A 22,305-nucleotide genomic window follows, 5' to 3' on the forward strand; every position below is an offset into this window, starting at 1 on the left:
TGGAGGGACAAGGGTTGGTGTTGGGTTCCCCCCTTTCCTGCCCATTATATTGTTTCTTTTTCTTGTGGTTGTTTTCTTTCCCTCTGTGGGGAGATGGGCTCCTTCGGCTGGTTTTGGATTTCAGAGGCAGAAGGCAAGACGTGACCAGCTGGTGTCTTGAACTGACACAGGTGCAAAGACGGCGGGGAGTGGGGGAGCCAAGAATAATTACAGGTTTCTGAAGCGTCAGGCCTTGCCTGAAAAGGGCTCGCCGAGAAACTGCTCTTTATGGAAAATTAATGGTGAAGCTGAAAAACTGTCAGGACCACGATTGTTGTCATGGGGGTGGGGAGGAGGGAGTCCTGCCTTAAAGGGACAGTGCCTCTCTGTTCCCTCTGTGGGAAATGAGGAGAGAGGACACAGCCTCTCTAGTGTCAGTGCAATTGACATTTCATGTGACTGTCATTGGATTTAATGGCCTTGTGTCTCTGTCGGTGTCTCTTTGCTGGAACCTAAGATTATGTTCTCTCTCTCTCTCTCTCCGGAGCTTTTTATTTATTAACCCCTGAATCTCTCTGTCTCTCCCAAGAGACAGTGGGTAGCTGGAAAAGAAAGACAAAATGAAACAAGCAGCAGGGGAGCGGACAAACTTGTTTCTTTTTTTTTTCTTTTAAGGGAGGAGATTTTTCAAAGGAGTCTACCTCATTCAAAGCCAATGGGAGCTGGGTGCCTGACTCCTATGTGTGCCTTTTGAAAATCTGCCCTCACTACCTGTTATCATGCATCTGGAGAGATTTGGGATCCCAGGTTGGATCCGCTGCCTGCAGTTCCAAGATCCTAGTTTAAATAGAAAACCAGCCTCTTCTTTTCTGAAGAGTGCCCTGCCTTCTTATTGTCTAGCAAATGCACAAATAGCCCAGGGACAGTGGCTTCTGTGGTCCAGTGCCGCGGTTTCTCCGTGCGATTCTTGATGCCTCTGATTTCAGTTTGCTGAGAGAAGTGGCAGAGTAGGACTGTGAATGACAGGCTTATAAAATTGTTACTGGTGCCCACAACAGCAGTATCCGTGGGATCTGCAACTGGTTCAAGAAATAGTTGTTCATCTTGCAGCTGATCAATGCTCTCCCATTAGTAGTGCACATTTCTGCTGTGGCTTGTATGATTTGTCAGTGAGGGGGAGGGGAAGAATACGCGCATGTCGACAGACTGGGCCTTTCCCTTCAAAGAAATCCTCAGCATTCATTTAAAGAGGGAAGGCCTCAGCAAAAAGCATGTCCGACAATCACATGTAGTCAGGGAAGTTAGGCAACAGCAACCTGTGACGCTGTTACAACTTGCCCAAGTGTTTAATGCCGACTCCAGGAGTTTCAAACTTCCTCTTCTGCACCGCAAGCAGGGAAACCTCAGAAGATGAAATGGGCGGATGTTCCAGGGGCTGATTTGCATTGTGCAGCAGGAAATGTGAACCCTTCCAAAGAAACTAACTGAAGGAGGGCGGGGAGGGGGGAAGACAAATAAGCAATTTCTCGACTCCTGAATCAGGACCATCAGCAGAGCCACACATCAAAGAGACCTGACAGAAGTCTCAGGTTCTTAGCATCTGTCTTCTACCAGATTGGCTTTCGTAACATTATTCTTGGATTTTGCAAACTGTCAAACTTGAGGGCCTGGTTTCAGTGCTTCCCAGCCACTGTACTTGAAATGCTAACTGAAAAATAAAGGGATCAGCTGTTGGTTGCCGTCCCTTCAGTTCCTTGTGGAATGTAGCACCTCCAGTGGCAATACAAACAGAGATTCCCAGTGTGTGCCGGGAGCTACCCTTACAATATCTCCAGAGACAGCTGCTCTGAGGTGAGGGCAGTAACCTGGGACTCGGGGGATTTGGATTCAATCTTCTGCTGCACCACAGACCCCCAGGCGTGACCTTGGGCAAGTCATTTGGGGTCTGAGCTTCCCTAACGAAGAGGATAGTTGTGAGGATAAACACATTAAGGATTGTGAAGCATTCACATACTAATGTAATACAAGCCATGTAAGCAGATGAATAGGCCTGTAGAAATAGCCTGTGTCTGCACAGGGAACTAGCCTCAGTTTCAGCTGCCAAGGAGGCTGTACCAATGTAGACAAGGAGAGCCCTTGTATGGGTGCAATGATTTGCATGGGTGCATGAAATGATTTGTATGGGTCCAACGGCAATAGTTGCTCAGATTGGTGCTAATTCCTATAGACAAGGCCTGAGAGAGCTTTATGAATAACTGTGCTTTATCCTCTTCTTTTGACCTTTCCCCGTTACCATCATACCAGGTGACAACCAAAGTCAATAGAAGTACAATCATCACTGTGAAAAGGGCATGTGCTCTTTTTGGAGCAATCCTATGGGATCAGACGTTTACTCGGGGTCCAGGACTCAGTGCAGGAACATGGTGTGTGCTACTCAAGCTCCACATACGATTGACCAGGCCTCTCTGCAGTCAGCAATGAAACAGTTGATAACAGTCACTAGAATCAGCATCCCAGTAAGAGGACAGCACCGGGGCCAGGTCCTTGGCTCGTGTAGATAAGTACACATCCACTGACTGCAGTGGAATTACACTGATTGGGGTCAGCCGAGTGTCTGGCTCAGCATTTCTGTTTATTTGCTGATTCAGTGATTGTGTCTACACTAGGCATAATTACAAACCAGTTCTCTCAGGGCGACTGGTGGGAGCCTGACAGTGGGCAAGGCTTTGGAGGGCAGCTTCCTTTTTATCGTCATTTTTTGTTAGACTTTCTTCAAGGCAGGTTCAGCTAAATGGGGTTGTTGACTAGAAACGTATCTAGCCGCAAGATCCTCATTATTCCAGGGTCCCTCTAGTGCCAAAACCAGTTGGAATATTTTGTTGTAAACCTTGCCCAATATAGACAGGGCTGTAAAGACGGCATTGGATTAGATTCTCTTTGGATGATGTTATTTTGAACCATTAGACTCTAAACTGTTTGGGCCAGCGCCCAGCACCAGGGGGTCCTGGTTCATGACCAGGCTCCTAGGCACCATGAGAATACAAATAATAATGATAAGATACCTAAAGAAACCCATTTTAAAAAATGGAAGCTCTACCTTGTGCAAAAGCCCCTGATGGGGCTGCAGAGAAAGTGTTAGGTACTGGCTCAAACCTTCCTCTATCCTACTGTACACGCCACTACAAAATACAGAGTAAGGCCAAGATTTTCAAAAGCAACTAGTGATTCTGAGGTATCTCAGTTTTTGGGTGCCCAGCTTGACACAAGGGTCCCAATTTGCTGAAAGGACTGAGCATCCAGCCTCTCTGACGTGTCTCAAAATCATTAGTCACTTCTGAAAATCCGGCCCTCTGTTATTAGTGGTGGACCACACTGTGTTCAAAACTGGGAGAATTAGTGCTTAGCACTTTATTCTTCAAAGTGCTTTACAAACCCTGTTACTCAGAACAGCCTGAGTGGTGGATAAGGAAGTAACACCTCCATTTTATAGGCTGCAAAACTGAGGCAAGAGAGAGAAATGATTTGTTCAAGACTAGGTCAACAGAGGTCAGAACCAACTAAGATCTGATCTGCAGAGCTTCTGGCTCCAGCCCTGTGCACAGAAAGGTGACACATAACAGACAGTTATGTAAATTATATCCATGTGATACACTGTAGCGCTATGTTAGTAACTTCTTATGCAATTTTGACTGCCTCACCTTTACTATGCCCAGGGCTCCATCTCTCTACTTCAGGCTTCTAAGTCTTCAAACAGCTACCATTGAAAAAACAAATTAAAAATGAATTGCCTGCAAAATGTTTCCCCCTTTCCCTAGCTATGACATTTGTCCTGGAAAATTACGTGTGGAATAGGCAATACACATTCCTAGATCCATTATGGGTTAAAAGTAACTCAGACTTTTCCCAGAACTATCAGTGAAAGCCCTACCATCAAGCCAAGAATCTCTCACCTCTCTTCCGATGGTTTGAGGCTTTTGTTTCTGGCTCAGGTGTTGAAAGGTATTGGATTTACAGGCTTATATTTAATTGGGCATCCAACTCCCATAAGCTCCTTTGAAAATCTCACCATAATAGCCCAACCTTACCATCTATTGTAAGAAAGGATGTGGACAAATTGGAGAGAGTCCAGCAGAGGGCAATGAAAATGATCAGAAGGTTGGGGCACGTGACTTATGAGGAGAGGCTGAGGGAACTGGACCTGTTTAGTCTGCAGAAGAGAAGAGTGAGGGGGGATTTGAAAGCAGTCTTCAACTATCTGAATGGGGGTTCCAAAGAGGATAGAGCTTGGCTGTTCTCAGTGGTGGCGGATGACAGAACACTGGTCTCAAGTTGCAGTATGGGAGGTCTAGGCTGGATATTATGAAACACTATTTCACTAGGAGAATGGTGAAGCACTGGAATGGGTTACCTAGGGAGGTGGTGGAATCTCCATTCTTAGAGGTTTTTAAGACTTGGCTTGACAAAGCCCTGGCTGGGATGATTTAGTTGGTATTGGTCCTGCTTTGAGTTGAGTTGAGTTGGGTTGGACTAGATGACCTCCTGAGGTCCCTTCCAACCCTAATCTTCTATGATTCTATGATATGGAACCGCTCTCTCAGAGATAATTTGTAGATGTTTCAAAAATGAATCAGATAGATGATTTGTCTCATGCCAACTCTTGTAGATTTAGAATCAAGATGCGAACACAGCCAGGCTTTACAGGCAGAGGAGTGTGAAAAATAGCACTAAATTAAACTCTGTAAGACTTCCCAAATTATTTCTAACTATTGTCTGTAAAAATAAGGCGAATACCAGATGGTGTGATGTGCTGAAAGGCTTTATTGGTCCTCATCTGGCCACTTTTAAGTCAGGTGGTCATCCCGACCTCAGGCTGAGAAAGTCTTTGCACCACAGCATTGCGTCCATGCTCATAGTTTGTTACAGAGAGGTGGTGGCAATTTTTGTGTGGTGACCACCTTAACTCCACCATAATCAAGTCTTTTGTAAGTAATGTGTGTGTGTGTTTAAGTAAAAGCCAGGTGTGCTCCACTGTACAGGGAGCCAGAAAAACCTCTAAAAATGACCCAAAGTTGCTTTTCTGTGTCACATCTTCCACTGAGTCAGGACCTTCTAGGGTTGAACAGCAAACGTTGGGTCCCATTGGGAATCTCCCTCTTCTAGTCACCTGCTTCTAGCCCTGCAGAGTTTCAAGATAGTGGAATTCAAAACTGTGCCACTTTTGGGATCAGACTGGGTCCTAGCTGAGCAGTGCTTTGGACTGGGGTAATTTTGGGGGTGAAATACCACATTTGTGTGGAGAAGGAATAATCAATTCTCTGGAAATGTTATTTTTTAAAAAAATGATGGCTACCTGAAGCTGCTCAGAGGTTTGGCTTGTTAGAATGATTCCATGTGGAGACAGATCAGTGGGCAGAGTGCAAGTGAGGCAATCAAAAAGTGCACCAGACACATGCATTGCATCACAACGTAGTTCCAAAGCTGGTCTGTACCACAGGAGTAGGTTTGTCTTGTTTCTTTCTGCTTGACTGCTTTGGCGTGTATAAATGCTATATCTGAACTGTTCTGGACACAGAGAGATTACCATGCCTCTCCTCCTGCCCCAGCTGGGGGTTAATGCGGAGATGGGTTTCTAATGATGGTTTCTTTCCTTCCCTCCCCGTCCCCCCTGCAGACATGCCTTGAATTGGAACGTTATCTTCAGACAGAGCCAAGGAAGATCTCAGAGAACTTTGGCGAGGATTTAGACTGTTTCCTTCACACCTCCTCTCCTTCAGGCTCAGAGGACAATATCCGACAGCTGGACCCTATCCTGTTGCCAGTGGAGACGAGTACATGCGACAAAAGCACCAACATGGACCTTATCCTCTCACGGGACAAGCTGCTGTCTGAGACGTGCCTCAGCTTGCAGCCCACCGGCTCTTCCATAGAGGGTTACGCCGCCGTCAACCAGGCCCAACTCAATGCTGTGACCTCATTAACACCCCCTTCCTCTCCTGAGCTCAGCCGCCATCTGGTAAAAACCCCACAAACTCTCTCCGCAGTGGATGGCACGGTAACATTGAAATTGGTGGCCAAGAAGGCATCACTCACCTCAGTCAAGGTGGGAGTGGCGGCGGTGGCAGCAGGAGGCACGATAAAGAGTGGGCAGAATGACAGCGAGCAAGGAGGGGCAGGGGCCGAGGCATCCCCGGAAAACAAGAAGAGGGTTCATCGCTGTCAGTTCAATGGGTGCCGGAAGGTTTATACAAAGAGCTCCCACTTAAAGGCTCATCAGAGGACTCACACAGGTACTGGTGTAGGATGCCTCTCTCTCTCCTTGTTCTCCTGCCACCTAGCCATTATGGTCTCTTTTTATTTCTCTTTTTTAAAAGGCTTCCTCTCTTCCCAAAAGTCAAAGCCTCTAGCTATGAAATGGGGACCGAGGTGGAAAAATGTTGTAGGCCTGCATCTGTGTTGTGATTTACCTGTTGTTGTCTTACGTATCGCAGAGATCTGCTTACCGGATTTTGGTGCAGAATTAATGCAGGTTGCCTAAGGGAATGGGACGCCCAATTCCCATTCAAATGGTTGTTACTGAAATATGGGATTTGGATGCCTCGTTCCCACAGGTGCCTTTTAAAATTTTAATTTCAGTCAAGTCTTATTTGGTTGAAATGGAAAATATTGTAGGGGTAACTTTAAAAAAAATAAAAAGATTGTATTCTAAATCAGATATATATAATTAGTGTGTGTGAGAGAGAGAAAGAGAAAGAAAACTGACTAGATACACTCATAAATTCTGGCTCTGTCTGGCTGCTCTAGTGATGCAAAGCAGCCAGAATGTACTGGTGAATCTATCTTAGCTATGTGTGTGGGTATGGGGAGAAGGGGACAGGAGATTAGGCTGTAAAAAGGGAGATTAGGTTGTTGTTTTGGGTAATATTTAATAATGGTGTGTGTGAATTTCACTGTCTAAGCTACTTGCAGCATACCAAATTGGCTTAGATTTGGCGATTCAGAATCCCCAATCCCCTGTCATCTGTTTATAGCCCCTAGAAGCTTTTTGGTTAGAATCTTCATTGACAATAATAACTGTGAAATCGACTAGTGTCACTGCTTTGTTCTAAGCTTCACATGTGATAGAGGATGATAAATTCCCATTAGCACTATCTTATGTGATTATTCTCGTTTCCAGAGGGATTGCTGTAATCAGTTTCTTCAATTTTACATTAAAATATGTGGTCTCTTATGATAACTGCACATTTAATTCACGATTTTGTCATACAAGCGGATTCCTAGACGCTAGGTTGATCCTGCAAGGTGAAAACAGCACGTTGGACCAGTGCAGTAAATCAAACAAATCTGTGGATTGTTAAGAAAGCTGCATCCATCTTGCTCCCAGCAGCATTTGAGAAGTTACATGGTGTAAAACATACATCGTAATGTAAAAATGGAATTGTTTTTTGTCATTAATATGGGCATTCTAAATGCTCCCAGTGGTGGGAGCCATCTTGCCAAAAGTAACCTCACGTGTGACCTAGCCAATGAAGGAGCAGCCACATCAATCTCCACTTGGGCAGGAGGATAAATGTTTTACCACCTCTGGCATTAGGCTCCATGTTGAGAATACTTAGCAGTAAGACAGACACCGTCACCACTGTCAGACTACCTATATCGGTCAAAACGCTTAAACTGGAGAGACTGTCCCCAACAGACCACAAATGTTGAGCATGTGTGTTTCAGATTTGAAACTGTGATCTCTCCAGAGCCAAAGCCCACTCTCTAAAACCAGAAGTGACCTATTTTCTGGATCCACTTCAGTTGTCACACAGGTTGGCAGAGAATGTGACACAATTCCCAAGAAAGGGATGACCTCATGAAATGTTCATTATTTAAGACTGTGGGGGGGAGGAGGCTTGCAAAAGCTACTGATCGTGTGAAATTTCTACTGTTTGGAGTCAAAATCTTGCAAGAACAGCCCACTGTGTTTTTGATGCTTTGGAACTCCAAGCCCTCTGCCTGGTTCAACATTAAGTCTGATCTCCAACCTGCAGCCCCAACCAAGATCTTAACATCATTGCCTTTGCCCATCTGTATTTCAAATGTTGTATAGTTTACAGGTGAGAAGTGTTTCTCACTATAGCCTGAATCTGGAGAGTCTTATTCTGATTCCTTTACCTGTGCTGAACAGAAGTCCCAGCCTACAAATAGTCTCATTGACTTCAGTGGGTTTACTCGTGGACTGAAGTGCCAATTGGCGTAAACAAAGATATCAGAATAAGATCACAGATATTTCTTGGCTTTTGGAAGTGTCCTACTGGGCTTTCACAGAGAAAGGCCGATGACAGAGGTGGTTCTGAAAGCATGAAGAATACCCAGCTGTGGAACTTTTTCCATGAAGGTCTCGCCTACGCTACAGATACAGCCCTAGTGGTGGACCCAGTTACATCATGGCTGTCTCCAGGAAATTTTAAAGCACAGTTCCATTGTGCCATCACAGCAGGACACCTCACCTCATTTTAAGAGCAGTGTGAAAGCCTTGGGCATGGTTTGAACTTTTGGTGCATTGTAACAGGATCTCCTTCCAGGACTGCATGTGTAGTATGATCAAGAGCTTAAATCTGATCACTCTGAACAACAAAGCTAGTGGTTCTTACACAAGGAGAGAGTCCAACTGCCTCCAAAACATAGACAGTAAATATTAGAGGGGAGTGAGCTGGGAAATTCTGGGCTATGTATTGTACACGGCTCAAGCTGTCTCCTCCCAGCCCCCACACCCAAGATTATAGACAAGAAGCACTCGTCTCGCTTGGTTCTTTGTTTTCGCATGCAGCTTGCTTGCTGTCGATTGTGAATGCGGCCGACAGTGCCAGTAGCCACTAGCCACTTGGCTCAGTCGGTATCTGAACTAGAGGATCTGAAATGATTGCAAGATATTTTTACTTTGGCTGGTAGTTCGCTCATGTGTAATACAAACCCATTTGCCAGTTACTGCTCTTTGCACAAAGAGCAGGATGGCGCTTGCAGACAAAGAGCTCTCACTATGGGGTTCAGACAGAGCAGAAGGAGGATCACCCAACTCATGTATAAAGACAACATGCCAGATGAAAATGATTCATTCCTTTCCCTGAAAATTAAAACCATGTCTGTTGGAGGAAGGCTTGCATTCCTTTTTGTTTGTCTGTAACGCTGACCGGACACTTGGCTGGCTTTCTTTAGTGTGTGACAATCCAAACTGAGCTAGGCATGCCACAAAGTAATAGCAACCCACTAGATCTGATTTTTTCTTATGTAGAGTGTTTATATAAGCAATAATGCTTAGAGGTTTCCGGTTAGGATCAGGGTCGCAACATGCTAGGTGCTGTACAAACTTCTATTATACTGCTGCACCATATGTAAAAGATTCAGGAGATTATTCTATGGCACGTTTGAGGCAACATTTTCACTATGAAATCATCAGCCTTTGGAAAGGGATGAACAGCTATCTGCATGGAAGAGAATTTAATTTGGAAGGGATAGAATAGTCTGAACAAAACAGAAGGGAATGGGGAATATGGAGTAAATGGGGAAATTAAAATGGAGGTTGTATAGACCAAAGTGGGGGAAGCCAAGCAGTGAGTAGGAAGACGTGTGGTGTGACAGAGAACTTTAAATGGCAGGAAAAGATGAGCTGTGTGTCTGGGAAAGACGTGCAGCTAATGCGGGAGTGAGGTGTGGAATCTAAATGGCATAAATGGAGTCGGGCTGGCTGCAGATGTAATCCAGCCTTAACACATTCACTTGCACTTAATCACATAGCAGACATCAGCACAAGCAACGACAGTTTGTCTCTTTGGAAGACAGGGATTTTAGCCCAGTCTTAACAAATGCATGGAACTGAATTACCAATGTAGCGAGGAACAGAGGGGGAGCTAATTGGAATGTGCAAAAAAAAAAAAAGTACAGTCATCCGCTGCCTCCTAAATTAGAAAGCAGGATATTGCTGGCGAAGGTCTGGATGCAAACACATCTAGAAATGAGCTGGCACATGACCTAAAGAAGGGTTAGCGACCACGATCCATTTTGTCCCTAAGTTCAGAGGCCAGTGGAACAGATAAGGCTTGTCATATTGGACTTCCTTGTACTAATATGAGGTGGAGGGGGGAGTATAATGATGGGATGGAGTCTTTATGGCCAAAAATAAACACCACTGACGGACTTGCAAGGAAGATCCTTAAGTAGGGGATTTTATTCAAGATGACCCTCTGACAGATCCTGCTTGGGACTCCTTTGTGTGTCTTTTGGGATGCTTTTTTTTTTAATTAGGATCTGGTGAGATCTAACTTCCCAGTGCTTTCATTTCCCCAGGTATCTAAAGGGCTTTAAGCAGTAGCCTGTCTCACATTGTCTTCCCGTTTTACTATATAGTGTCTTTTATCCAAAGTGCTGGGTAAGAATAACAAACCCAAACAAGCCAACCACTGGTGGTCCTGCATGAGAACAAATTATTAGAGTTACGACAAGAAGAAAAGGGAGACATCAGATCATTGGAAGCAGCATTAAACAATAGGAGGGGAGAAAGGCTTCGAGATGGGCTTTAAGATGACAATGGGGAAGAGATTTCCAAAAAGTAGGGGATAGAAGAGGAAAACTATAGTATTTAGAAATGGCAAGAGAAGAAGGAATAGTGGTAAGAAGAGTGAGAGATAACGGAAAGGAATAGGAAGTCAAGGAATAATTGGGGAAATAAGATGATTTGATAGCATTAGACAGCAAGACCACTGATAGCATTAGCGTGTGAAGCAATATCTACACTGTATTAATGAGATAGCGCAAGTGGGTAGGAAGCCAGCCAAGCAAGAGGAGAAGGATATGAATAGCTAAGCAAAGCAAATTGGGGAAAGATATTTGGAAGAGCTGCACAGGCAGCATGGATGAAATCAAGACGGGAGATTGCCTGCCTTTGGCCCAGGATTACTACTGTGCAAAAAGAACTATCCACAGCTTTATGTGATGTGTAGAAGAGAATCTGCAGGAGTTAGCAACATGAGAAGTGGGAGGGCTGGAAGGGCAACCTTGGTCACAGATAATTCCAAGCTTCCCTAGGTCTGACAGCAGAAACAGTGGAAATACTTAGTGGGAGGAAATCATTTCTTGGTTATATTTACTTTGGAGTAGTTGGCTATACTTTTGCATTGCTAAACTTGAAGGGTTTTTTGTTCTGTTTTTTGTTTTGTAATTTGAATAGAAGTGAAACTAGAGTTCATCTAACTAATTAAAATGAGCCTAGTCTGGGTTTTCCCTTCCTGAGTCTGTTAAATGTTCAGCTAGGTTTGGAAAAACCTTGCCATTTCACTTTTGAAAGTGCCCATGTCTTATGCCAGCGAGAGCTGTGACTGTGGAAATGGGCCCTTCAAAGGTACTAGATCATAGGAGAATATCTACATAGACCTAAATTACCAATAGATAGAAAACACTTTAAAATGTAAGTACTTTCTCTACACACCAGCTGCAGCACATGTGCGGTCACCCATGTGACATGCCAGTCATCTAACTTTTCTAAGTGATTTTTTACTTGCTCTTTCCTTATTTTCTCTTCTAAACCTACCCTCTTCCCATAAGCAGTACTGTTTAGGGTACAGGAGCCACCTCTAGTGTCTCTGGGTAGCTATCGCATACCCATTCAGTCCTTGGTCTCTGCTGAGGCAGAGCAGACAAAGGTGTCAATTACACGGACAACAATTCTCAAGTAATGAGACCTTCGTCTCATTTCACATAGATCTCTATATGAACATTGGCTCATAGTTGCTTTTGGTCACTGCTGTCCTGAGCTGGATTAGAAATGGTGGCTGAGGGGTGAAAGACTTTCTCCTGAGCCAGTGACTTCTCAGAAACACACATTCATTCTGATAGGACCAAATCTTGTTGTGGCACAGATGGGTGTGGGAGGAGCCTTGTGTGGAACTGATGAGTTTTTTTCCATAGAACTCTGGAGACTGGGTGTAGAGAGGTCACTCCCTAGGTTGTGCTTAGTGCAATGCCATGGGGGCTCCTTATTTGCTGTCACGCAGGGCAGCTTGGGACCAGGACCTAGACAAGGAAGATAATTCCCTTGCCCTTCCCTGTGAGCTGAGGGGGCACGGTACTGCTGGAGAGGCTGACTCTTGGAATAGATGACCTCCAGTGGTAATCTAAGGTCCCATGGCACTTTCTGTAAAGGTAGAGATACTAATGCTGCCGTAATGAAGTCCAGGTAATTTCTTTCTGCTTACCTAAGTTCTCCCTGCAGTTTCAATTCACCTCCCATTGTGTAGTGGGATTATGCATTGTTAAAGAGTTGTTGTGTTTCTCCTGCAGTGTAACTGCATTTCAGTCTGTGGTGCCTCTGTGTTTACATACCCAACTCATGGAGGTGATGGGAAGCTTAACCTGTGAGATCATTGGCTGCAAAGGCTCTATGGACACAAAACCTAGTTGTGTACTGTTAAGGTTTCACAAGATTTTTTTATATAGGAGCTAGGGGACAGAGCATGATATCTACTAAGGAGACAAGGAGCATTTAATAAAAGTATGTAACCAGTAGTAAGGGATAACTTTGGCTTTGGCAAAAGAAGAGCTGGGGCTGGAGAAGGAGGAACAATCCTTTGAAGAAGCAGCATCAGGAAAAATAAGGTCACGGAACCAGGTACATCATCACAAATGGAAAATACAGATACCAACACCAGCAGCTTAAAAGCAGAAGAGATGAGCGAGAGTGATCTGGCCAGGAGACAAGGCCTAGATAGAAACAAAATTCCTGAACCTAGTAAGAGAAGAGTAATGGGGTGCAATAACTTCTGCTTAGACAATCAAATATCTAGCAGACGGAAGTAATGTACTGTGCAGCAAAGCTAAGGGGGAGATTCTGATACCTGCTTTGGGTGGCATCTTACTCCTTGAGCCATCCCATTGAAATCAGTGGCACTTCCTGCAGAGTCAGTCGCCATTCAGCAGGAGTAAGGATATTTGAATCTGGCCCTAAACTGTTTCTCTGCATCATTTTTTCAACAGAGGATGATGGAGAAATCTCTACTCTGGAAATGCTTTTCACACCTAGCAAAGATGAGAATCAGTCAGAGATGGAAACAACTTAAATTGTTAAAATGCAGTCGCGGTTACATCACCGACTGGATGTGATTGATCTGAGCATTTCAGAGGAAACCAAGGTTGAAGCATCTGAGCCACTAACAAAATGATGTGCTTGAAAGTGAAGTGCCTGGGGAGTGGATGGTGCCCCCATGTATTGCGTCCACACTGAAACAGAAGCCAGAGGGTAATAAAGAACTGCGAACCTTACGTTAGCACCCATTGGGAAAATTAATTTAAAGACAGATAAAGGACCTGGATAGGATGGGGACAACCCAGCATTGTTTCTGTAAGTTATAATTGCACCTTTCTAACCTGCTGCAGCTGTTGGAGAGCGTGGTCAGGACAGGGTCTAGAACCAGCAGGGATCATTTTATTTACTTCTCAAGAAGCTTTTGCTTAAGGCCATGTGCAAGGAATTTTGGAAACCAAAGGGTAAGCTATCATGTGCTGTAATGGATTAAAAACGATTAAGAGACAGGGGCTTCCATCTAAGGAGAGTTTAAGTAATAGGCTAGTCAGTTTGAAATGGAGAAGGTAGAAGCATACAGTACAACCCAAATTATCTAGACTTCTCAGAGGGCATGCAAAAACCTTTGTATGACTAGGGAATCAAGCCTAGCAGGCTTAAGTCTTTCTCTGCTCACAGCCATCTTTATACATTACAAAGAAGCCCAAAGGGCATAAACCCAATTGTTTTGCTTTGCAGATCAATTTTAAAACAGATGAGAATTTTTTTTTTTTGGTACATCTGATTAACTCATGCCGCTTATTGCTACAAGATCTTGAGGCAAATGGCCGAGTACGAATTAAAAAAAAAATTAGATATTTATGGGCTAGAGTTTTACAGTTCAATGCCTAAATCTGGGTTTAGGCATGCAAGTGCAACTTTAGACACCTAACCCTTGAGGCACCTAACTGTTGAACTCATATTTGAAGGTTGGGCCCACAGTGGAAAACATCTGCGGTTCTACTAGCTAAGATAACCCTTATAAGGGCTCGTGTTTCAAGATAAAAACTGATCACCAGCTGGGCCCAGAATGAACTGTTCCCTCACAGTATAATATTGCACAACCAGAAGTATAATAGGGATTTTACACCTTTCCCTGAAGCATCTGCTCCTTTACCTCTGACAGAAGCAGGATATTGGACAATTGAGCAGTCCGAGTAGGCCAATTCCCATGTCCATAAATGATTATTAATGCAATAGAGGCTCCTGGAAGCAAAATGTTATTTAAAGGTGGATGATTTTATATAAATGCTTGTGAATTTAATAGACTGTGTATATTTTTGTTTAGTATATTATATGTTGAACTAGCAGTAGACACTATGGCTGCTTGCATAAGCTCTCAGTCACCTTTTAGTTTGCAAAACATTCACCTTTTCAGGTGCTTGGTCTTTACCCAGTGGGAGTGGTTGGTTGTTTTGTTTTAAAGTTTGAGCAAAAACTGTTTTTGTAAAAGAGGCAGGAGTATTGGGGAGGGACAGGGCAGGAAAACATTTTCCAATTAGAAAACAATTTTTTAAAAATTGTAACACTGTAAGGACTGGGATTGGAAAGTTGGTATTGGTCATGGAAATAGCCCTTGTGTAGAAGACACACCTTTAAGCATATCTGGTGAAAACTGGTTTGGATTGACCGAGTTATGATTCAGTGAAAATTGCTCTTCACACATGTGCAATACAATTAGTACAATTTTATTAGCACTTTTAAGTGTTGTTCAGATTTCCATGAATGGCATAGTCTTTTCATTGACTTTATGCGCTTTGGATCAGGCCCAGGAAGTGGGTATTGTCATTATAGATAAATCTCTCTTCCCCCCATCCCCCCATATCAAAGGTCACTAACCTGGTAAAGTTTCCAAGTCATCAAATGATACATATTCTTAGTGCATTTGTGTGGTTATTTATCACAACATAGTTAATTACACTGATGGAGTTAATTACTCCAGATGACTTATGAACTGGTGTTCTCATCTCCCTTAGAACTGAAGAGACTTAACTATGGCAGTTTCTAAAATCCAGATGAAATAATACAATTCCTGATATAAACTTCCCAACCAAGAGTTCATGCATGTTGAACGAACCCATTATAAATTGGCTTGCATAATACACCATAGCAAAAGGCTACAGCATGGCATCATAGTAGAATGATTCAACATTTTTAGCCACTTTTTTTGTTCATTCAAAAATAGCCTTTTTACTTTTTAAAAATCAGATTTTTTTTAATAAAACTGGAAAATGAAAAATTCTAGGGAGTTTTTCATTTTTCTCTGTCTCCTTTTTCCTCCTCTCCTCTTTTTTTCCTCCCTATTTTTCAGAGGCAAAAGGAAAAAAAAGGGGTAAAAATGAATACGAAAGAATTTCAAACAAAAAAAAATGTTCCCTTTTCAAAACCTGCAGCAGTAAAAAGAATTTAAAATGTTAGCATATTTTTGTGAAAATATTTAACCATTTTCCCACCAGCTCTAATCACTGATAAGTCTTCTTGTGTTGCCTGGGATTTCTCAGAGAATCTATATGCACAAAACGAAAGTCCACAAACTATAGACCTTTGCCACAGAGTTGTGCTTTGTGGAAATTTATGGTGTGTTATAGATAGCCCTTTTCATTACTTGCTCTTCTGTGTAACTTGCAAAAAAATATATATCTATTGTAGGATCCTGGGAAAATCTTTCACAGTGAATTGAAATCTTTGAGGTTTTGCCCCCTTCCCCCTTCATCTGTTTGTTTTGCTGTGGTCACCTCATCTTGCATCTTGCGCTTTTAGAGCTAAACTGAATTTGAAACTAAAAGCTCTTATTAGAGGAGATTTTTTTTTAAGTTCTTCCAACCTCTCTGGGGACAAAAATAATGGCAGCTTGAAGCAGCAGAGAATCAGTAATTAGGGCAAACAGCAATGCCTAGCATGACTGGGGGAAAATATGAGGAAAGAAGGAGGAGAGTGCAACAGACAGATTTATACAACCAGTTACTAGGAAACCACATCAGCATTAAATGCAGTCTGCTAATTGGCTAGCAGTCACTGCCAGGGTACCAACCTTGGCCTGCTACACAGCTGTTTCTGCTCTCTGGTTGCTAGGCAACTGCATCCACTTCCCCCTCCCCCCCATACTTATTCTAGAGGCTAATTGGCTACTTTTGCTGCTGGTGTTGCTGCTGGGTACCAGTCTGGGCCTGCTGCTTTGCTGTTCTCCCGAGGGGTCGGGGGGAAGAGGGGGGATATGTTGGCAATTAATGGAGCATAAGTGCAAATTCTACACAATGTCTGGCACCTGTGTCCCCAGTCCTGCTCTTTAAACTAAATCCTTCTGCTCTGAGCACACATCAGAATCCTGGAGCATCTTCCTCGGCTAAGCTTAGTAGACCATATTTAAAAGAAAATCAGAGTTTAGAAAGCTTTATGGTTCTTTATGGGAGAATAAACGTGGTATTCCTCAGGCTGCTTTGTGTTCAGCATATGTGTCGATGGACAATGGATATTTAATAAATGCTTCTTTGCAAGGAAGGTAGAAAATGGAATGTTTTCCTTTCTTTGAAATTAGTTACATGCTTTGAACCTTGTTGGTTCTACACCTGTATGTGTGGGGTAGGGAGGGGCGAGGTGTATGTATATAGAAAATAAGGTAGAATCCAAATAATGTATTTTCATGCACTGAATGACTGTGTGTGAAAGACACTTACTGGGCCTTTAATTTCTCTTTCCCCACTTCTAAAATGGGCTTGAATATAGCCACCTTTGTACAGGCACTTTTGAGCTTTTGGGATGAAAAGATCTATACCATGTACATGCAAATCAGTTCTAATTTTAACACATAGTCATTCCTATTGACCTAAAAAGAGTCACAACCTTGTCTCATGGTGTATTTGACACTCCTGTCACATTCTGCCTAATGTCCGTTTGCTTTGTACTGTCACCTTTGAGGCAGTAGTTCTCTTTCTGGCTGGTGCCAAAATGGTAATGAATAAAACAATTCTCATATAGGTAGAAAAGAATGATGAAACAGTTAAATACTGTCCAGTACCCTCTAGTCCTTTGTATATTCAAATAAAAAGTCATTTTCCATTTCTCAGTGAAAATCAATTAGAAGAATGAAAGGACCTTAAGAGAAGCTGAAATTGACTTTATAAGTAGTTTCACTTTTACTTAGTTGGGGAGAGGCACACAAGTTGCAGGACACAGAAGTTGTACAGTTAACCTCTAGAGGGTGTGTCTATGTGTCTTTTCAGGAGACTTTTCCATCTCAGCTGTGTGAGCCATACAATTGCAACTTGTGTCCTCACCTGAAACTGTGGCTGGGCAGCCAGCAAAGGATCTTGGACTACTCCAAATCTGTCTCTAGAGAGACTGGGGTTCACAAAACCCCATGCTCCATCATGGAGTAGAGTGTGCACAGTGAAATGAGAGGTGGGTAGTGGTGGTGCATAGGGCACGAAGAGGCTTATTATTAAGGTATGAGTCTTTTGGAGGCGTCCTTGAAATCTGTCATCCTTTCTGCAACATGCTGATGCTGAAGATCACTTGGCATCTTTCATAGATATAAAGGTTTGATCTAGTGTCCTTGACCAACAATGTTTCCTGTTGCACAGCGTGCTGGGTATTCTGCCTGATTACTACCCTTGCCCCAGCAAAGGCTCTGTTTCACTGGTACACTGTAAAGCTCTTTGGGATGAGAGGTAAATGTAAGGTACATATAATGTGATTATTGTATTAGGCTTCTTATTGTGATACAATAGGCTTTTGTTATTAAGACAAACAGCGAGCAAAACCAAATTAATGTATTACACATCTCCTCAAGGCAGTGTGGGTTGGGAACTATTCACCACTAAAATCCCACCCCCACCCCACCTCCATCTGGAATTCTCTTGTTACTTCCTGTTTCACTAAAGCAATCCCAGAATGTGTTACTCTGTGACCTATGCCTTGGATTGCATGAGTTTCAGTGACACTGGCACTTCTGCTGTGTGTGATGGCCCATTCTAGGCTACTCTCTGTGAAACAGCAAGTACTAAGGATTTTGCAGAAGGGATGGGAAGGAGACTATTACAAGGTTCTCTAAAAAGTTAGTGAAGCTGCTCTGGTCCTGATCCTACTGACATAGCTTCCTGCTGCTTGGCCCCCCCAGTTTGCTTAGGGGAGGAGTTCAGGAGAAAGATCCTGCATTGAACTCCATATTCAGTTTTGCTTTGCAGTTCACCTTTGACTATCTCTACAAGGAAGCCACTGGAACACATTTCTAGCAGTGACTCTCAGCCCACACAATTTCTTAACAGTTCAGGCTTTTGAAATTGTTTTTCTCACAAATAATCTGATTTTATCTCCAATTTTTAAAAAGGGAAGGAAATAGAATTTCCAGTTTTGTACCCATTAGAAAAATGCACAATTGTGGGTCCTGAAACTGTGTGAAAATAAGTTACAGTGGAAGAGCATATGCTGACTTTTTATGGAGGTTTTCTAATTGTGTGTTTTAAAGGTGCCTTTAAATAGTATTGAAGAATGAAAGTGATTTTTTTTAAATTTAAATGAAGTTCAAAATGTACATGTCAAGGATCTATTTCCCCCTCTCCCCACATTCTTAAAATATTTTGGCTGACTCAGCCATACTTGAAGAGAGTCTCCTTACTGTCTCACAGGGGCAAATTGAGAGAGATCATAAGGGACTTATGCCTGCACGTTGCAAAGAGCTCAGTGTGCATGTGGACCCCATGAACGCAAGGATCTTCCTGCATGAATCAGGGTCTAATACTAATTCAAATAAATGTCATGATTTCACAAAAGACATTGCAACCGAAATATTTTGACTGTTGCGGGAGGTGGGGGTGGGTGCACACTCATTCCTGGTGTACTGGGTGAAATCTTAGCCCCGTTGAAGTCATGGGGAGTTTTGCCATTGACTCCAGTAGAGCCAGGATTTCACCATGTACTTTCTTATGAAAACAGAAGAGCGCATGGAATTCATCCCTTACCATTCTTTTCTACCATTACCACTAATGAGATCAGAGGGACACCTCACTCCTAGACACCCTCTGTGGGACCAGTAGCCAAGAGAGGCTTTTAATCTGATCTACAATGGGTAAGAGTAAAGCAGCAATGAAAAGATACAGTTAGTTTTTATCCTTTGTGCACAGAAATTCTCACGGAAATCTCTCCCTACCCCCACACTCTCATTTTCAGAATTGCTATATGGAGGGTGGGGGTGGGTGAAGCTAATCTCTTTTAGGTCTGTGGGGCAAGGATCCCTTTTTGACATGGCTTTAAAGGTCACAGGCTCTTTTGCCTTTCTTTTGCCTTGCTTACAGTCAGCTTTTGCCTAGCTGACTGTAAGCAAGCAGGCTGCCTAGGAGCACAAAGGAGCGCTGTCTGACATTTGGCAGAACACGGTTAATGTTACAGAGAAAGGGAAGCTGAAAACAAAACCAGACTCTATGCTATGCAAAGACACATCGGGGACAGAGCCCCTAGAGCACAGACAACAGAGATACGTAGCATGCCACCCATACATGTATTCTAGACAGGCCTAACAGAATTACTGGTGGCCTCTAATAAGCTAAATACGCATGCTACATTCTGAAAGCACTTGGCAAATGTTAATTAGACAAACGCTGCTTCAATCAAAATGCCTGCTGATTTCAGGCAAAGACCACAGTATTTGTCAACAACCCTTCTGTTCCGTAGACGATTGTACGTTAGGCTATCTGTACCTGCCAGTTTTGAACAAGCGTCAGCGTCTCTCATTCTCTCCATAACGTATGCAACAAAGGCACAGCCACACACAAACACATCTGCCTTGCTGTCTCCATTGCAAGCGAGACATCTCTTCTCTTGCAGCCACACAAACTAAATGAGTTTCACCATGCAACTTACCTCCTCCCACACCCGCACACAATTTGTTACTGTGGTGCATTGCTTTTAAAAACAACGTGTTAGTTGTCCCAGTAGAGCAGCAGCTGAATGTTCCACCATCAGGGACAAGCCCAGAATATGAGGCATCATTTCTGGGTGTCCACTTTCTATGCCAGTGGAGACTGAGGAGAGCATGCAAATCTTGCCCTGGATCTCTAGGGGAGGGCATGTGGGCTGTAGCACACTTGAGAGCAGTGTTTGGGTGGGCCAGCATTGGGGGCAGTGTCCAAGCCACGGCTGAGATGGGCATGGGAAGCACCACCTTGCCCGTGATCTAGGCTCTGATGGAAATGAAAACTTTGAATGGCTTTCTGAGTGGAAAATTCCTTTTAAACAAATTTGCCTCAATGGGTCTAGCTTGATCCAGTCCAGCCTGTGCTATGTTTGTAGGGTGACTAGTTGTCCCAATTTTATAGAGAGAGTCCAGCTTTTTGGGTCTTTTTCTTATATTGGCTCCTATTATCCCCCACCCCCTGTCCCAATTTTTCACACTTGCTGTCTAGTCGCCCTATATGTTTGTTCCATTTTCTCATTGTTATCAGCCATGGTTTCTTTAGGATTTCTTTTATTTTTACGGTCTAACCCCAAAATGGCCAGGACAAACACACTAATCAGAAGAGAATTAGGGCATCCTAAATACTACAGCACCTACAAATGTAGGCATCTTTCATTGGCCTCTTTTGCCCAGGTCTTGCAGCACACAAGGGACCTGCTGTTCTAAGACCTTGTACTGTAGAGGAATGTTACCTGTACAGTGCGGTGAATGTTCATGATTGGCTTAAAATACCTAGGCTCTGTTTTGTACACTCTCATATGGTATTTTGGGAAAAAACCCAACAGCACCTGCCTAGAGTGAGCTTCAGGGAGAATGTGATTTGAAATGAAAATCCTGCTGCCTCTTTTTTGTTTTTCCTCAAACCCTCCCCCATCCACTATCTTTTATTCTTTAGGGCCTGTAGACTGTGATTGTTTGACTGATAGATCAATCTGTGCCTGGCATTTCTCCACCTGCTGCAGCCTTATGTAGGGTTTCCTCTTCTAATAGGACTGATGCAACACATCCTTTTATGGATTTTGCTTTTCAAACCTGAGTTGAGGATAAAAGGCTTGAATTGCTGAACTCTGGTAGATATCCCAGCCCATTCTCCTCTTCTCTCCATGCCAGCTTTCCACTTTATCTTGGGAGCTGCAGAGCCTAACTTGTAATCAATAATGTTTGGTAAATGACTAGTCACAGAGAAGCTTTCCCTACATGTACTGGGCCAAATCAGTTCCTGGGGCAACTGTGTTGCAGTCAGTGGAGTTACACCAGCAATGAATTTGATCTTCACACTCTTCTGACTTGTCCCATTTGCTTACTGTGGCGCTCCCAGTTTCGGACTATAACACATTCAGATCTCTCTCTAGTACCTGCTGAATATACTCCGTGGTAAATACATGACATGTGGAGACCTGACATGCGATATTTGGTATTTAAATCTGCTGAGAAAGAGAGAGAGAGAGAGAGAGAGAGATTGAAAGAAGCACGTTCTTAGCAATTTTCAGAATTTTAAAAAAACAACCAACCAAATTTCCCTCCCTGCTAATAATTGCCCTTTTGAAGCTTAACAATGAAATCAGTTTCCTCACTGTGTTCTCACTCATCCCCACCTCCCCTAATGCATCCAGCCTCTTTTTATTGCTGGGCAGCTCAGGAGGGCCGGGCATAGTGTCATGGCTGCAATGTAGTAGAAGAGCATTCACACATGTGTTCTGAGGAGATGTGGTGTCTGTGCACACGCACACACTTTGCAGTCCTATAGAGAAGGGGTCATGGGAGGGGGGGAGATTTCGACCTCGACGGCATCCATTCTAAAATGTTAGTAGCCTTGGAGTACCGTCCTTGAGGTCATGGGTGCTACACCAGAGCTGCATTTGACCCCGAGAACCTGGTTTGTGGTATCAAATGGGGAAAGTGAACACAGCGGAGCGGATTCTTCACTGATGTCCAATCCCTGCAGCCCCACTGACTTCAAGGGAATTGTATGAGAGAGAGTTCCATGTGGGATAACAGCTGATAAACATACGGTCGGAAAGGTGCTAATCAGTCACAATTGTCTGTGGGATTAACTTGTTTTAAAGAGAAAACTTCTCCTCTTGCGCTTGCAGCACCGAAAACATCATTTGCACTTTATAATCAACTAAGCAGGTGCATCTAAGTGGCGATACAAGACGTGGGGTCTGGGTGGGAGGAGATGCGTGTGCTGTGGGTGTGTGTGTGTGAAAGGCAACTCCTGAAAGCCAGAACTAGAGCAATACTTTTTGTTAAGTGTCATTTTAAGCACTGTGGGTTACATGTG

The 22,305-nt window shown here is 43.4% G+C and overlaps 1 protein-coding gene across 2 annotated transcripts in view; it reads left to right on the plus strand.

The window, feature by feature from the left end:
* Positions 1-22,305, plus strand: part of KLF7 (KLF transcription factor 7) — a 63,963-nt gene that overhangs the window by 34,126 nt on the left and 7,532 nt on the right. Inside the window, exon 2 of one of the 2 annotated variants that reach the window (XM_050916202.1) lies at positions 5,651-6,266. In XM_050916202.1, coding sequence (XP_050772159.1) covers positions 5,651-6,266 — 616 coding nt within the window. The remainder of the gene's footprint in view (positions 1-5,650; positions 6,267-22,305) is intronic. The other variant, XM_050916203.1, reaches the window with a different exon arrangement.

Source organism: Gopherus flavomarginatus, chromosome 10, assembly GCF_025201925.1.
Source record: "Gopherus flavomarginatus isolate rGopFla2 chromosome 10, rGopFla2.mat.asm, whole genome shotgun sequence".
Taxonomy (NCBI): Eukaryota; Metazoa; Chordata; order Testudines; family Testudinidae; genus Gopherus; species Gopherus flavomarginatus.